The sequence below is a fragment of the Littorina saxatilis genome, linkage group LG11 (genome assembly GCF_037325665.1).
Source record: "Littorina saxatilis isolate snail1 linkage group LG11, US_GU_Lsax_2.0, whole genome shotgun sequence".
NCBI lineage: Eukaryota > Metazoa > Mollusca > Gastropoda > Littorinimorpha > Littorinidae > Littorina > Littorina saxatilis.
In genome coordinates this window covers 16,283,125-16,301,698 of record NC_090255.1, presented here as the reverse complement: position 1 = coordinate 16,301,698, position 18,574 = coordinate 16,283,125, and the positions used below count along the sequence as shown (strand labels likewise).

General features: G+C 41.0%; 2 protein-coding genes across 5 annotated transcripts in view; both read left to right on the top strand.

Annotated features, from left to right (window-relative positions):
* The window catches only part of LOC138979858 (phosphatidylinositol 4-kinase beta-like), a 65,257-nt gene extending 53,200 nt beyond the window's left edge, over nt 1–12,057 (top strand). For 3 of the 4 annotated variants that reach the window (XM_070352613.1, XM_070352611.1, XM_070352612.1), the window contains 4 exons: nt 517–782; nt 2,372–2,507; nt 3,198–3,318; nt 4,618–12,057. In XM_070352613.1, the coding sequence (XP_070208714.1) occupies nt 517–782; nt 2,372–2,507; nt 3,198–3,318; nt 4,618–4,802 (708 nt within the window). In that variant the 3' untranslated portion in view covers nt 4,803–12,057. The remainder of the gene's footprint in view (nt 1–516; nt 783–2,371; nt 2,508–3,197; nt 3,319–4,617) is intronic. The other variant, XR_011460159.1, reaches the window with a different exon arrangement.
* Nucleotides 12,058–16,245: 4,188 nt separating this feature from the next.
* LOC138979857 (tetraspanin-18B-like) overlaps nt 16,246–18,574 on the top strand; it is a 33,792-nt gene continuing 31,463 nt past the window's right edge. Inside the window, exon 1 of the mRNA XM_070352609.1 lies at nt 16,246–16,573. The gene's annotated coding sequence lies outside the window, so the exon portion shown is untranslated. The remainder of the gene's footprint in view (nt 16,574–18,574) is intronic.

Here is an 18,574-nt window from a genome sequence, read left to right as displayed (position 1 = left end):
GTCCCCACGTTCGGCGAGAGATTTATTTCTCAGAGTCAACTTTGTGTGCAGACTCTCCTCGGTGTCCGAACACCCCCGTGTGTACACGCAAGCACAAGACCAAGTGCGCACGAAAAAGATCCTGTAATCCATGTCAGAGTTCGGTGGGTTATAGAAAATACCCAGCATGCTTCCTCCGAAAGCGGCGTATGGCTGCCTAAATGGCGGGGTAAAAACGGTCATACACGTAAAAGCCGTGGGAGTTTCAGCCCATGAACGAACAAACAAAACAAAATGTTACGTTTTTTCTTCTTTTTCTTGATTAAGCAGCACAGCAAGCTGTCAGTGAGGACTACTTTGTACATGTGTTTAGCCCCTCCAAAATATTTTAACTCCAAAATATTTATCTGTGAATATAAAAGTTCCAGTAACATGCCTTTCTTTTTTTTCTATTCCAACTTTTTTAAAATTAGATATATAATTTTGTCACTCATTTTATTCTGACGATGATTCATATTATTGTAACGATGATTGCAGACAATATGGGCTATAGAGCATGTTCCTCTGTGGATCCGACCCTACAAAATCGTGGTGACCACTAACGACAGCGGCATGATTGAACCAGTGCTCAACGCCGTATCCTTACACCAGATCAAGAAGCAGAGCAAGCTGTCGCTGATGGACTACTTTGTGCACGAGTTTGGCCCCTCTAACAGCGAAGAGTTTTTGACGGCTCAGAAGAACTTTGTGCAGAGCTGCGCTGGATATTGTCTGGTCTGCTACCTCATGCAGGTCAAGGACAGGTGAGAATCTTGACCATTCACAGGTCTTTCTTCTTCTTCTTCTTATTTTTTATATTTTATTTTTTTATTCTTAATTTTTGTACCGTATTTTCCGGGTCATAAGGCGCGACTTTTTTCCTCGAGTTTGACCCCTGCGCCTTGTATAACGAAGCTCCTAATCCGTGTATGAAATACGAAAAAAATCAAAGAGACCGCCTGAGTACCAGTCAAACAACTTGTGATAATGCATGTTCCAGCTACTAGGTACTACCCTGGCCAAGTTTCCTCTTAAGACATCAAAGAGACCGCCCCATAGGTTAAACTCGGTCAGTGACCCCGGTGCAGGAAGTGTTTCCTCTCTCAGATATGACAGGGGAACCACCTCTCATAGCTAAAACTGGGTCATTGACCCCTGGGAAGAAGGTCAGTGTCTATAAACAAGGCAACCCAGCTATCACAATGGACCTGCCTTTGATCTTGCCGCACACACAGAGCACACATATTTCCACTCTGTATTCTTCCTTTGATGTGCGGCTTATTTTCATTCTTCGACCGTTTGTTACCGTATACTTTTTCAATTTTGGTGCGCCCTATCGGCCCCCTGCGCCCAATGGGAGACTGGATTACAATTTTTTTTAAAAAGAAGGGGGTGCGCCTTATGCGTTGTAGCGCCTTGTAACCCGGAAAATACGGTACTTCCATTTCATGTGTGTATTGTAGTAGGGACCAGCTGTAAGAAAGGACCATATGGACCTAATGCTATTATCCTTTCGTAATAAAGTTTTCAAGTTCTAGTTCTTCTTCTTCTTCTTCTTCATGTGTGTGTGTGTGTGATACTCTATCATCGTGCAACGTGTTTTTCAATTGATATGTATGGGTTCACTGAAAACAATGTTATGCTTTGTGTATGTGTTTTTTCCAAAATAATAGTACAGCGCTTTGAGCAGGGATTAACCCTGGATACATGCGCTCTAGAAATATTATGTATTGTTGTTCTTCTTCTTCTTCTGCGTTTGTGGTCTGCGTCTCCCATGTACACTAGTAGGCACGAGTGTGCCTCTACATACCCACCCCCATCCCCCCGCCACTTAGGCAGTCATACTTGGATTCCGGGGGGATGCATGCTGGATGGTACAGGGTTTCTATAACCCACGGAACTCTGACGTTGATTACAGGATCTCTTTCGTGCGTACCTGGTCTTGTGCTTGCTTCTGCACACGAAGGCACTGGCAGGTCTGCACATAAGTTGACCTGGGAGATTGGAAAAAGCATTCACCATTGTGCAAAAGCATTGTGCATTGCCTGCTGGTTTAGTTTTTGTACTAAATACATGAAAGGCACAGCCATGAAGCGGGCATGTTGCTGATGTAACAGTATGCATGTTTCACATCCCAAATGGCTTCTGCTTGTACGATTTTACATTTCAAACTTATAACAGACACTAAGAAGACAGATCCTTTGTTTTGTACAACGCAGCACCCCCAGTGTCAAAATTATCAACCAAACACGCATGTGTAGTGACATCTCCAATAGCTGTTTCTGACGTTTGAAAGGAGCTTCCGCTGTAGCAGATAAAAAATGATTGTGATGACTCTGATTAATGTTTTTAGACACAACGGCAACATCCTGCTTGACGCGGAGGGTCACATCATCCACATCGACTTTGGCTTCATCCTCTCCACCTCCCCGGGCAAGAACCTGGGCTTTGAGAACTCCCCCTTCAAACTCACGTCTGAATTTGTGGAGGTAAGACTCGTGACTTTTTCTGCACACTCTGTCCTGCCATTCATGAGGCTAAGCTACGAGTATGTACTGATATCTCATCTCCACAGTCTCTCAGAATAAAAATAAAAGTGGTTTGGTATCGTAGCATAGCACATTTCCTGAAGCTTAACGGGATTGATGAAACCTGCAGTCTTGCTTCAGATTTTTACTGCAGTGATTTGTGTTCAATGAACTGTGAAACAGATGCTAGCATTATCCTTCTAACGTAACGCAATGTCACACTGCTTGTTTCTTGAGTGTGGTGACCCCAGGACTGTGATTCTGTCTGTCCATCACTTTATTCGTCTCTCTGCCTGTTCGTCTCTGTCCTTGAGGTGGGAAGGGCGGGGGGAGAGTACAAGACGTTTCTCTCCCTTTTTCATAGAACCCCCCATTTTAGACTTCCAAAACTCTGAGGAAAGTTTTCCCAAAAGGAGGAAGTCTTAGAATGGGGTTAAATTTTCAGAAGTTATAAATATGAAATGGGAGAAGATGAGAATCTTAAAAAGTAGGGAGTCTTCATTTTTTTTTGGGGGGGGGGGTTGGTGTCTGAAAATGGATTCCACTGTATTACATAACGAATGGTGAGTTGTATGAGCATTTGCTTTTCTTGTTGATGTAATGTGTAAAACAGAAGGCACTGACAGCCTAACAAAGTTTGTATCATTGCAGGTGATGGGGGGCCAGGGCAGCGACATGTTTGAGTACTTCAAGATCCTCATGCTGCAGGGCTTTGTGGCCTCACGCAAACACAGTGACAAGATCATGCCCCTCGTCGAGATCATGCAGACCGGTGGGTGTCCGTTCATCTTTCTTGTTCACCCTCCACTTATTGGACTTTGGGCGAATTCCAGATTGAAAATGTCATTTGATCTTTGCATGTGTACTGGTTTTCCTGATGTCTTATTTAGTGCTTGTGGTGGTTGGTGTCTGTGTAAGTGTCTTGGTCACAGCTTGGTCAGTTATTAAGGCCTGCTTTAATTGAGCCCCAAGTTGACTTCGCAAAGACTTTTTACCGAAAATTCAGTGCCAAAGCTCCTTGGAGTGAAACTTTGAGAAGTTGACTTTGTTCTTGATTAATATCAGGTTTCAGACAGGCAGATGTATAATATCAGGTTTCAGACAGGCAGATGTATCTCAGGAGTACACACGTACATTTTTTCCTTATTATCTGAGAAAAAAACTGAACTGAAAAAGTCTTTGAACGGGAAAGGGCGTCGCTTGCATATGGGACCTAGCAGATCGTCTTCATTTTCTAAGGAGTGAATTTGGAAAGAAATTCTCCCCCCAAGACAGGGCCAAACAGCACACTCTACAACAGCTTCCAGTATCTCACCAACGGCATCTTGTAAACACATTGTCAAAACAGGCTGGAGTGTAAACATTTGCAAAGGCTTCAAGATTTTAGTTTGAAATGTATGTTCTGTGAACCAATGGGAAGTAAGCGCTGTAAGTGAATACGACATGTGCAACAAGAGAAAGTAATGATAATAATAAGGGTATTTATATGGCACAAATCCTAACATAGTTCTAAGCGCCTTACAAAGTGAGAGTTATTTATATGGCACAAATCCTAACATAGTTCTAAGCGCCTTACAAAGTGAGAGTTATTTATATGGCACAAATTCTAACATAGTTCTAAGCGCCTTACAAAGTGAGAGTTATTTATATGGCTGAAATCCTAACATAGAAGCTCTAAGTGCCTTACAAAGTGAGAGTTATTTATATGGCACAAATCCTAACATAGTTCTAAGCGCCTTACAAAGTGAGAGTTATTTATATGGCTGAAATCCTAACATAGAAGCTCTAAGTGCCTTACAAAGTGAGTTATTTATATGGCTGAAATCCTAACATAGAAGCTCTAAGTGCCTTACAAAGTGAGTTATTTATATGGCTGAAATCCTAACATAGAGCTCTAAGTGCCTTACTAAGTGAGAGTTATTTATATGGCGCAAATCCTAACCTAGTTATAAGCGCCTTACAAAGTGAGAGTTATTTATATGGCGCAAATCCTGACATAGTTCTCAGTGCCTTTAAGTGAGAGTTATTTATTTGTTTTTGATACTAACCAATCTGGATGTTGTTTGTGCAGGGTCCCAACTGCCGTGCTTCAGCAAAGGGGTGAGCACAGTGCGCGGGTTGAAGGATCGCTTCCACATGAACCTGACGGAGGAACAGCTCCAGCTGTTGGTGGACAACCTGGTGGAGTCCAGCCTCCACTCCCTGACCACCAAGCTCTACGACGGCTTCCAGTACTTCACCAACGGCATCTTGTAAACACTCGGGCACGAAAGAGTTTCTGTACATTGTCAAAGCACTGTGAAATGCAAGGCACGCTGGAGCTTGAGTACCAGCACCAGCATGATGCCAAGTTGGAGAGAAATTCTCTCTCGAAGACGGGGCCAGAGAGCAAGCTCTACAATGGCTTTCCAGTATCTCACCAATGGCATCTTGTAAACACTCAGGCACAACAGAATGTCTGTACATTGTCAAAGCACTGTGAAATGCAAGGCTTAAGTACCAACACCAGCATGATGTGAAGTTGGAGAGAAATTCTCCCTCCAAGATGGGGCCAGAGAGCAAGCTCTATGATGGCTTCCAGTATCTCACCAACGGCATCTTGTAAACACTTGGGCGCAACAGAATTTCTGTACGTTATCGAAACACTCTTAAATGCAAAGCAAGATGTCAAGTTTGAAAGAAATGTTCCCTCGATGACGGCGCCAGAGAGCCAACTTTACGATGGCTTTGAGTATCTCACAACCGGCATCTTGTAAACGCTTGTGAAAACACGCTGTAATGGAAAGCACCCTGGAGTTTAAGTACGTCAGCGCAAAGGTTGTGTGTAGTGTGAGAGAGAGCAAACTCTATCTCACCAACCGCATCTTGCAAACACTCCGGCACAACAGAATGTCTGTACATGGTCAAACACTGCAGTGCAAAACACCCAGGAGTGTAACTGAAATGTTGTCGGCAAAATCGTTGTGTCATATGAAAGAGAGCTAACTCTACGACTTCCAACATCTCACAATTAGCATCTAATAAATACACAGAGACGAAATGTGTGTACATTGTCAAAACACTCTGAAGTGAAAGCTTAGTACATCAGCATAAACCTCACGAGTGGTGTGACAGACTTAGAGCAAACTCAGCGGTGGCTTCCAGTGTCTCACTAACGATTTCTTGTGAATGCTCATGTATTGTTTAAGTCGATGAGATGTAAGAAAGAAAGGGAAGAAAGCTCTGGAAATGAAAACATCAACAGTAAATGAGAGATATGTGGAACCAGGCTCTTAGCACCTGATACAATAAGAAGCATTGACATGAACTAAACACTTTCATTCTCATCATTATTTCATCATTTCATCTTGACCCTTGTTTGTTCATTTCATCGTTACCATAGTTTGTTCATTTCAATGCTTCTGATTGTCTCCAGACTGACTGCATAGTTTTCACTTACTGTTATTGTCCATTATTAGAGTACTTACTTCCCTTTGTTTCTTAGGATTTGTCGTTAACACACTGCCTCACGTGGTTATGATAGCCATTTCGGTGGTTACTCACAGTCCAATAACGTCTCCTTGGCAAGGTAAGGGTAAAATGATATGCTGTGAGGAAGTGTTTTCACAAATACTATACTGTGAGATTGGTAATTGGTTACTGTACATATTCCAGAGTTTTACTGCTTGCATTGCGTATTCCATGCAGGTGAGTTTTGTTCTGCGTGTAAAACAGCAATTTCACGGTGAAGCATTCTTCTTCATTCATGGGCTTAGACTCCCACGTTCACTCATGTTTTTAGCATGAGTGGATTTTTACGTGTATGACAGTTTTACCCCGCCATTCAGGCAGCATACGCCGATTTCGGGGGAGGCATGCTTTTGTATTTTCGTGTTTTTATAACCCACCGAACTCTGACATGGATTACAGGATCTTTTCCGTGCGCACTTGGTCTTGTGCTTGCGTGTACACCCGAAGGGGGTTAAGTCACTAGCAGGTCTGCACATAAGTTGACCTGGGCGATCGGAAAAATCTCCACTCAACCCACCAGGCGGCAGCGACCGGGATTCGAACTCACGACCTCCCGATTAGGAGGCCGACGTCTTGCCACCACGCCACTGCGCCAGTCAGTGAAAGTATGATTTCATGTTTCTCTATCTCACGGCTTGTCCTGTGCTGCGACTTCTGTCTTGTGTGTGGCGCACGTTATATGTCAAAGCAGCACCGCCCTGATATGGCCCTTCATGGTCGGCTGGGCGTTAAGCAAACAAACAAACAAACAATCTCACGGCTTGTGTTTTTATCAAAGATATAAGTGCTCATTATTGTGCGAACAGTGTATTGGAAATGGTGCAAAAAGGATCTACTTTACGGGACTCTCTCACTGCATATTTTACAAAAAATTTTAGATGGTGAAAATTAATGGATCCAGGCTCCAGACATGGGTGTGCTCATAAAAGATTTTCAGGTGAATTTTCTTTGACGACAGTGAAAGCATTGTGTTTTCTTCATGGAAAAATGTTTGTATGCAAAGAGAAGTGTTAACATTTTGTTGGTGGGATATTGCTGTATTGGTATTGGCAAGTATGACTGTAACTGTATGAGGCATTTGGAATGAAATTACTGTATTTTTATTTTGCTATGATGATGAGGAATAGGTGTGTTGACTAACTGGCAACCAACGTTAAATTGCTGCAATATGTGGCTGTTATTGTTAATATTAATTTTTATCAGTGTTAATTAAATTCTGTTGGGTCTACTCCGCAACAACAACAAAATCACTGACACATTTGTTGTGCATGTGGAATGCAGTGAGTGATCATGTTGTTTTAGTGAATGTTGTCTTCATAACCGTCATGTCGGATGACTACTGTTTGAATGTTTTGTGTTTTATTTTGCTTGTAGTTTTGGTTTTGGTGTAATTTGTAATTTGACACTTCTGATCTGATGTTCTCATTATCCTTCGTGTGTGTGCGCGCGTGTGTATGTGTGTGCATTCATACATGGCTGTAAACGAGTTGATGTTTGTGTAAGCATCAGTGTGTCTGCATGTACAGTGTATCCAGCTTGTGAAATTTGTAACGTATGCAATCTTGTAATCAGAGACAGGCAGGAACAAAACCCAGTCAGATGGTAATGCTACAGTTACAAGTGCAATCACATTATTTCATTTTTTCAAGTGTGATATATTGTTTCAAGGTCACAGAATATTTAAGCAGTATTTTTGCACCCACTTATGCTTTAAATACATAGGCATTAATTAAGAGAGCGTTACTGAGCTGCCTGAATGTTAAGCAAATGCATATTGTTGGCATATTACGCAACAGATGCGATACATCTACAGTCACTGTGTATACAGTAAACTTCAAGCAAGAAGACATTTCTTACTTTCTACTCGTAACTTTCAATACATATACAGCTGTATCTGCAAGCCATATTTTGCCATAGTAAAAAAAAGAAAAAGAAAACAAAGCTTTTCCTTTGAGTTAGAATTTGCTTTTATTTAAAAAAAGAAAGTGCCTTTCTAAACAGTAGGTTACAAGACTGGCTGTGAAAGTGTTTGAAGTGCTGAACGTAACCATGCCATCTTCCTCTATAATCAGTTAGAGAAGAAAACTTAAGACCAGAACATTGGTTACCCATACCTAGCAGGTACTGTTTAGAGTTAGACCGCTTACTTCCCTTTGTTTCTTATTTCCCCTGATTATTTCTCTGCCACATGTGGTTACAATTGAGCAAAAAGTATCCAAGACTGGGTGGCCGAGTGGTAACGCACTTGCGCTCGGAAGCGAAAGGTTGCGTGTTCAGGCCTGGGTCAGGCCGCAATTTTCTCCCCCCTTTCCTAACCTAGGTGGTGGGTTCAAGTGCTAGTCTTTCGGATGAGACGAAAAACCGAGGTCCCTTCGTGTACACTACATTGGGGTGTGCACGTTAAAGATCCCACGATTGACAAAAGGGTCTTTCCTGGCAAAATTGTATAGGCATAGATAAAAATGTCCATCAAATACCCGTGGGACTTGGAATAAAGTTAAAAAAATTCCATCTCACACGGCATTAAGTCTCAGGAAACATGAATACACGCATGCAGGAAAAAAAAAAAATATGGGTAGCGCCGTATGTATGGCAGCTCGCTTTCCCCGGGGAGAAAGCAGCCCGAATTTCCATGAGGGTAACCTCACTGGACTGTAAATCTTATCCTATCCAATCCAAGCTGTACAGTGAGCAGCCAGGCAGTAGAGTTTTGATGTGTTCAAGGTTGTCTGCATGCAACATCTGTGGGCTACTCATTGTGTGTGTGTTCTTACAGGTGTTTTGTGTATGTGTGTGTGTGTACTTACAGGTGTTTAGTGTGTGTGTGTGTGTGTGTGTGTACTTACTGGTGTTTTGTGTGTGTGTGTGTGTGAATTTAGTGCAACTGTCCGTTTGAATGTGTGTACTGTGTACGCTCAAATGTGGTACTGTAGTTGTCGCAGTGTGTATGAACGTTGTGTGCTCCTGCAAAGCTTGAATTTTTTCAATATGTATTTCTTAAAAAATAAATTACGTATCAGTCAAGAAAATGTATCCGTTTTCGTGGTGTAAGCAACATGTTGTACAGTGCATTATTCGGTCAGTGTGTCAGCTTTTAGACACAAACTGGTGAGCATCGTTCACGGACAGGACCCGTCGCGATATAACCTTGAACGGTTGAAAACGACGTTAAACACCAAATAAAATTTTTTTTTTTTAAATATTAAAAAAACCCGGACAGGACCCTCTTGTACAACTTGCCTCACAGGAATTTCCCCTGGCGCGTGTAACACCAATATCATAGGATTTTGACAACTAACCCTTTTTTTTACTGCGCACTATAAAGAACCCAAGTTCACAGCGAAAGTCTCAGGGCTTGGAAACATGAATCCCTGCAAGCAGGAAAAGAAAAAAAAAGGGTAGCACTGTACTGCATGGCAGCTCACTTTCCCCATTGAGAAAGCGGCACGAATTTCCATGAGGGTAACCTCTGATATGAAATGTTAACCTTATCCTTTATTCCCAAAACAGAATCTGTCGATGCCTTTAGCATGGCACATTAAAACTGTCTGCCAATCATGTTTCTAGAGCAACTCTCACACTCACAGTTCATTAAACATGTTTCTGTTAAACTATTGGACCCGCGATTTTTTTAGCAAATTTGTAAAGATTGTCTATATTTTCTTGACTGGTCCTTAATTGTTTTGAAGAGTATACAAGTCTTGAGTTTGTTTGTTTGTTTGTTTGTTTGTTCGTTCATGGGCTGAAACTCCCACGGCTTTTACGTGTATGACCGTTTTTTCCCCGCCATTTAGGCAGCCATACGCCGCTATCGGAGGAAGCATGCTGGGTATTTTCGTGTTTCTATAACCGACCCAACATGGATTTCAGGATCTTTTTCGTGCGCACTTGGTCTTGTGCTTGCGTGTACACACGGGGGGTGTTCGGACACCGAGGAGAGTCTGCACACAAAGTTGACTCTGAGAAATAAATCTCTCGCCGAACGTGGGGACGAAGTCACGCTGACAGCGGCCAACTGGATACAAATCCAGCGCGCCACCGACTGAGCTACATCCCCGCCCCCAAGTCTTGAGTAACTCATTGTCTTTGAAGTGTTAATGTGTTTTTTGTAAAACTGATCTTGCAAGCTTCTGCTTAACAGTCATGCTTGACCATGAATTGTTGGCTGATTCATGTCTTCAAAATGCATATGATCTTAAACCCATATATATGTGTGTGTGAAATGTCTGAGCCACTTATTTTTTTAAACATGGCAGTAGGTATGAATTTAACTCTTTGTGTATATGTGTTACATTTTTGGGTGAAATTTACAGAAATGTCATCAGTGTATGTTTTTAAACATGGTAACATGGCACCATGGATGAATTTAACATATGATATACACTGTACTCCTATTATATTATGCATTACAGTTTTGTGTGAAACTTTGTGGAAATGTCTGCATGCACTCATATTTTTAAAACTCATGAACATTGCAGTGCGATTGAACACTACTCACTGTCTATAAACATCGCAATTTGTGTGGAATGTACAGAAATACCTGCAATGTTAATTTGTTAACACATGAACATGGCAGTGTACATGAACTTTCAGGTCATTGTGTATAACTATCACAGTTTCGTGTCAAATGCATGGAAATGTATGCACTGTGTATATTTAAATATGTGAATATCGCAGCGTGCATGAATTTAACCAACTGTGTATGACTATGAGAGCAAGCGAAACAGGCTTGTATATATCGCAGCGGAATGTCCCATTTTCATCGTATAACCACAGGAGGGGATGGGTTAGTGTGAGTGCTTGTACATATCACCGCATGCGTACGTTGGCGTAAATTGGCATGTACATACATACCAGTTTGTCTGACTGTGTGCACAGTCACATGACCTAGTCACCTGACCGTAACAATGCAAGTGACCGTGGGTCACAATTATGTACAATGTATAACATTATTTTCGTAAGAAACACAGTGTGATATATATGATTTCAGCGCTAGCTTTTCAGATCAGATTAGTACAGTGGTATCTTTGTTTTTAGCCCGCCAAAAATATTAATTCAGGTATCAAAGGGGATTTTTACCAAAATTTATAAGCCGGATTTTTACCAACATTTATAATTTTCTATGAATTTGAAAGCCCCACCTGTATTTTTTGTTTGTTTTTTGTCTACCAAATCAGCAGTGAAAAGTAGGTATAAACACAGCGTTGCTCACTCTAAGTAATTTAAGTAGAAATAGGGAGCTCAGGTTCCCATACCATGAGTCTTATATGAGTTAACTGATATGACAATTTCAGCGTTGCCCAAGAATTAAAAAGTTACTTTTTTTTCCGTGCAAAACGTCAAGTATTATTTTACTTCTACTTGCATGTGGCCAGTAATACATGTAAAAGAATGATCTTAATATATCTTATGTTCTTTTGTCATTGATAATGTAGCTGATAACAAACATTCATCAATAGTAATTGCTGTACTTGTATATATTCTGGGATAGGGAGTGTGAGTTTTACAATGTGTAGTTACGTTGTCAGGCATGTGTGATCATTGTGTTTGATTTATTTCTTTATTTGCTTAAGTTTTCTTTATTTTTTTCTTTCCTTCTTTCTTTGTTTAAGAAAATTCAGAAACAGTCTCTTATCCTGCGTTTCAAGATGCACTGAACTTTCACGTAAATAAAATCAGGCTGCTTTCTTTGTCTTTGTGATTTTCAAGTTTAATGAAAAAGTACCATAAGCAAAGTTCAGGATTATTTCTCTTCCAGATATCAATACATATTTTGTTTTATTGTGTGTGTTCTGTGTAATAAATGCCTGGTACACTTGTACCACTATGTTTCATGTGCTATTTTGCAAATTCCTTGACTCTGAACATGTGTGTACTTGTACGTAAGTGTTTGTCAAAATGATTTTGTTGTGTTTGTGCATTGGTGTATGATATATTGTAAATATAACAGTGCTCAAAATAGTATTTATGATGACAATAAAACAGATATTTTGAAATGTGATTGACTTGTTTTCTTTTGTGATTTCTGCCTTTCCTTCAACCCCTCTTGCTTTCTGTGTGTGTGTGTGTCTGTTTGTGTGTGTGTCTGTCTGTTTGTGTGTGTGTCTGTCTGTTTGTGTGTGTGTCTGTCTGTTTGTGTGTGTGTCTGTCTGTGGGTGTGTGTGTGTCTGTCTGTCTGTGTCTGTGTCTGTGTGTGTATCTGGGTGTTTGTGTGTGGTATGAGGTGGCTGGAGGCGACTGATTACTATGGAAACGCATGCGAGTTAAAGGTCTTACATTTAGGGAGCCCTTTTGGGAAAGTTTTCTCATGATTTGGACCTTAAAAAGTTCAAGGGACATTCGCTGTGGTGTAATTTAGATACCCCTATAGTGATTTGCTCGACTGAAAATGCGTCGCAACTCTACTAATTAATTAAATGAATTTAAATCGGCGAGTTGTAATTTACATCAGCTTTCCTGTATCCAGAGTCCCGATTCCGTTCGTCATATTTTATTTATTTTATTTCTAATGGCTACACATCAGTTCCTCGAAGCAGATGAATAGGACAGACAGACAGAGACAGGGAGACAGAGACAGAGAGAGAGAGAGAGAGAGAAAGGAGAGAGAGAGAGAGAGAGAGAGAGAGAGAGAGAGAAAGGAGAGAGAGAGGGAGAGGGAGGGGGTTAATCGATGGAGGATGGCGGCGACAGTAAGAACAGCCTCATATGATCCGCTTAGCACAGCCTTGCTCCAAGCAGTAGCCCGTGACAGCCTGCAATGAAACCCCTTGACTTGGGATCAGCGTCTTTGATTAATTTATAGCACCATGCATGGGTCTGTCTCAGTGTCAGACTGTGTACTTGTCTGTCTGTGTTTTAAACGTCCTTCTGTCTGTCAGACTGCCTGCTTGTCTGTCTGTGTTTTAAACGTCCTTCTGTCTGTCAGACTGTCTGTTTGTCTGTATGTGTTTTAAACGTCCTTCTGTCTGTGTTTTAAACGTCCTTCTGTCTGTCAGACTGCCTGCTTATCTGTCTGTGTTTTAAACGTCCTTCTGTCTGTCAGACTGCCTGCTTGTCTGTCTGTGTTTTAAACGTCCTTCTGTCTGTCAGACTGTCTGTTTGTCTGTCTGTGTTTTAAACGTCCTTCTGTCTGTCAGACTGTCTGTTTGTCTGTCTGTGTTTTAAACGTCCTTCTGTCTGTCAGACTGTCTGTTTGTCTGTCTGTGTTTTAAACGTCCTTCTGTCTGTCAGACTGCCTGCTTGTCTGTCTGTGTTTTAAACGTCCTTCTGTCTGTCAGACTGTCTGCTTGTCTGTCTGTCTGTGTTTTAAACGTCCTTCTGTCTGTCAGACTGTCTGCTTGTCTGTCTGTGTTTTAAACGTCCTTCTGTCTGTCAGACTGTCTGTTTGTCTGTCTGTGTGTTTTTGAAACCGTCCAGCTGTCTGCATGTCTGTCTGTCTTCTCCTGCTGCTTTCTTTTTACATTTAGTCAAGTTTTGACTAAATGTTTTAACATAGAGGGGGGAATCGAGACGAGGGTAGTGGTGTATGTGTGTGTGTGTGTGTGTGTGTGTGTGTGTGTGTGTGTGTGTGTGTGTGTGTGTCTCTGTCTGTGTGTGTGTGTAGAGCGATTCAGACTAAACTACTGGACCGATCTTTATGAAATTTGACATGAGAGTTCCTGGGTATGATATACTCAGACGTATTTTTCATTTTTTTGATAAATGTCTTTAATGACGTCATATCCGGCTTTTCGTGAAAGTTGAGGCGGGACTGTCACGCTCTCATTTTTCAACCAAATTGGTTGAAATTTAGGTCAAGTAATCTCCGACAAAGCCCGGACTTCGGTATTGCATTTTAGCTTGGTGGCTTAAAAATTAATTAATGACTTTGGTCATTAAAAATCTGAAAATTGTAAAAAAAATAATTTTTTTATAAAACGATCCAGATTTACATGCAGCTTATTCTCCATCATTTTCTGATTCCAAAAACATATAAATGTGTTATATGTGGATTAAGAACAAGCTCTGAAAATTAAATATATAAAAATTATGATCAAAATTAAATTTTCGAAATCAATTTAAAAACACGTTCATCTTATTCCTTGTTGGTTCCTGATTCCAAAAACATATCGATATGATATGTTTGGATTGAAAACACGCTCAGAAAGTTAAAACGAAGAGAGGTACAGAAAAGCGTGCTATCCTTCTCAGCGCAACTACTACCCCGCTCTTCTTGTCAATTTCACTGCCTTTGCCATGAGCGGTGGACTGACGATGCTACGAGTATACGGTCTTGCTGCGTTGCATTGCGTTCAGTTTAATTCTGTGAGTTCGACATCTACTTGACTAAATGTTGCATTTTCGCCTTACGCGACTTGTTATTAAATACCCAACCCCCCTCATCTCTATCTGTCTGTCTGTCTGTCTATCTATATATCTATCTATCTGTCTCTCCGTCCGTATGTCCGTCATCATCATCATAGCCATCTTCACCATAAATCAATCACTCAATCAATCGATCAATCGATCAATCGATCATTCAAACAATCAAACAATCAATCAATCCATCCATCCATCCATCCATCCACAAATTAAAACAAGTCGCGTAAGGCGAAATTACTACATTTAGTCAAGCTGTCGAACTCAGTCACGGGATGAAACTGAACGCACTGTATTTTTTCACCAAGACAGTACAGCTTCGTCAATCCCCGCGTGAAGGAAATCGCTCACCTTCCACGTGCAAAACGTAGTGATATTGACACGCCAGATAAGCGCGGTAGCGTATTGTGCTAAGCAGGAAAGCGCGGCGGCTTTTCTGTATTCTTGTTAACTTTCTGAGCTTGTTTTGAATACAACCTATCATATCTAATATATGTTTTTGGAATCAGGAAATGATCACGAATAAGATGACATCATTTTTGGATCGATTTGTTACATTTTAATCGTAAGACTAATTATTCTATTTTCGTTAATTTTGATCACATTTTAAGAGTAAACATGACATAATTATGTATTATATTTTTAGATTCAGAATGTGATGAAGAATACGATGCAATCAATTTTAAATCTGTTTGCGAAAAATCGATTTTAATGACAACTTTAAAGGTACTGAACTTGTCAAATCCAGGTGCACGGAGCCCCTGGGGCTTTTAGTCATACCTCAGGCAGCTATCCGTTAGAAGAACTACCAAGTTTCATTGACTTGCACCCAAAGAGTCAAGAACTGCGATTTTTTTACGAATTAATTTCGTACTCGGACCCGGCTGGTCTTGACCTATTTTTGGATCTAAATTTAGATCAGGTAGATAACCACATCATGCACAAAAAGACAGTCACTAGCAACATATGTCAGACGTCATCATGAATTTGTGTAAAACAAAATGGAGGCCGTAATCACTCAGTTGAATCGAACTCCGACCAAACACCACGTAATAACTAGGTTAATTTATGCACTCGCGTGAACAAGAAACTGTCGAGCTTCACAGATGTCGTCGTTGGGTAGTTTTGGGTTTGTTTTACTACCATAGGAGGATTTTTGAACTGTAAATGCACTCAGCTGCAACAAAAACGCAAAACGAAGGCTGTGAGCTGCACTGTGCCTTTAATGAGCAAACTCATAAATTAAATTTTAAGCCTCCAAGCTGAAATGCAATACCAAAGTCCGGGCTTCGTCGAAGATTACTTGACCAAAATTTCAACCAATTTGGTTGAAAAATGAGAGCGTGACAGTGCCGCCTCAACTTTCACGAAAAGCCGGATATGACGTCATCAAAGACATTTATCAAAAAAATGAAAAAAACGTCTGGGGATATCATACCCAGGAACTCTCATGTAAACTTTCATAAAGATCGGTCCAGTAGTTTACTCTGAATCGCTCTACACACACACACAAACACAGACACACATACACACCGTGGATACACCACGACCCTCGTCTCGATTCCCCCTCTACGTTAAAACATTTACTGAGTCAAAACTTGACTAAATGTAAAAACGTGGCACAGAAACGCCTGTTGGTATACCTTCTCCTCCCCTTTCTCTGTTCATTTCACTTCTTCTACTTCTCCAGCTGTACCTTCATCTTAGCTACTTTTGTGACCACTACCGTACAAGCACAATCTACCAGGGCGTATCCATGAATAAATAACACCACCAACCCCGTGGCATAGAAACAGCTGTCGAGGCGCGCACAAAAAACGACCACGCATCTGCCGCTGCAACTGCTATCAAGTTCATCCTATAAGACAACACGCGCGCTGCTAAGTACAAGTCTACGGCATGTTTATTATATTGTGTATTCGCGTGAGTTTGAATAACTTCCAATAAGCTAGATTTGGCTTTGTTGGTACATTATTAGCTGGGGCCGATTTCGTGTTTTCGGTATTAGCTGAAGTCATTTCCATGAGACAGAGGGATTGTGTGTGGCCGTGTTGCAGTTTGGTGTATTTTTCGTAAAGGAGTTGAGAGAAATTCGAGGACTGAAAAATTCGCACGAGTGTTCAGCTTGGACTTGAGGAGAGGACTGATTTGGAATTCAGGTAAGGTCACTGTGTATAGATGTGTGTGTGTGTGTGTGTGTGTGTGTGTGTGTGTGTGTGTGTGTATGTATGAGGAAGGCCTGGCAACAGGTCGAACATTTGGGCTGCCACTTGAAATTCTTTGTTTGGCTTTTGTTTTTCTTGATTTTGTTATAGGCAAATATTTAAAAACAATCTCCTCAAAAGTTTTTGTGATGAATATGGAATATGTTTATTAATGATGATCCAAATTTTCGCCCCCACAGGAGGCTTCTTCAGGGTGATAGAATGATGAAGCTGAAAAAGAACGTAAGGCGGAATTCGGTATGGTTCTGTAAATATGGTTACTAATGGTACCGAACAACCGTTCTGATCAAACAAAATGATTTACAAGTTTCTTACTAAACGCATATACACCAAACAAGTCAAAAATCACACATATATATTTCTCAGTCTCTCTCTACACACACTAACACACACATATATATATATGTGTGTGTGTGTGTGTGTGTGTGTGTGTGTGTGTGTGTGTGTGTGTGTGTGTGTGCGCGAGTGCGTGTGTGCGTGCGTGCGTGCGTGCGTACGTCGTGCGTGCGTTCGTGGATATGTGTGTGGTAGTGTGTGTAGAGAGAGTCTGACTGAGATAGAAGGAGACAGAGAGACAGAGACAGAATTACAGACAGACTGGCGGACAGAGTTTAGTTTCTCCTTAAATAGTGATTTCTTCAACATACCTGCTTGAAATAGGCGTCTTTTTTTTTTTAGTAGGTATAAAACAAAAATGAGTGTTTAACCCTCCACTTTCTGTCGTGTCCCTGTTACTTTGTTATCGTTCTCATTATTAGTGTTGTTACTTAGCACATCGTTTACTTACATCGTCAACGTTCATTTCTTTTGTTTCAACGTATAGTGTCCCTATTTTAGACTAGTATTTTAAGTCACCATAGATCTTTCGCAGGCATTTACATGGGAGCATCCTTCCACTTTGACATATACACAAAATCAACAGCCTGGCTGGTGTCTGTGCTCAGTGGGAATGTGTTGCTGAATTATCTTTGCAACTCACACTTGCAAAAATAATTCAGCAAAATCATTCTTTTTCCCAATCGTCACAAAACCAGCCAGGCTGGACATTTCGCAGTCTGTCAGCCATATGCGACAATTTGAATCAGCTAACGTTTCAAAACCAAGAAGAGAGAAAGAAAATAACAAGAGGCGAAGCCATCAAGGCTCACGTAAGAAATCGACAAACAGTAACACAAACTCAATCACTCCGTCACACACACACACACACACACACACACACACACACACACACACACACACACACACACACACACACACACACACACACACACACACACACACACACACACACACACAGAAAGAGCATAGGTGAAACTGTGCAAGAAAGCGAGACACTAGATCTAGATCTGTCTGTCTGCATGTAGCCTACTTACAAGGACACGACTGCCAACTAGTCTCGGCGCGCTCAAAATAATAATGACCGAGACTGTCAGTACTTCCTTCGCGTGACGTCTAACCCTCTTACGTCATAATGTGACGTCAATGTAATGTGACGTCTTCAAATGTTAGAGTTTCTACCACAGACATACACACGCACAGACGCACGCACGCACGCACAGACAGACAAAGTTACGATCGCATAGGCTACACTTACGTGAGCCAAAAATAAAAATAAAAATAAAAATCCAAAACCAGATAGACTGCTAACTTCGTTCCAAAATTCAGAATAAAAAAGCAAGAATGGTTTGGACCGTTTAATTTATGACCAAACAAAACGTTACTTTCACTGTACTTCGACCCAGTGGCATTTTAAGTGGAGAGACAGACAAACACTTGCAGACAATAAACTTATCTCAACGTTCTTAAAGACACTCGCTGGCAAGACGTTAGTCTGTCTCTCCACTTAGAAGGCCACTGGGTCGAAATACAGTGAATCGAACGTGTTGTTTTGTCATAAATTAAACGTTCCAATAACCTACCATGCTTTGTTTTTGT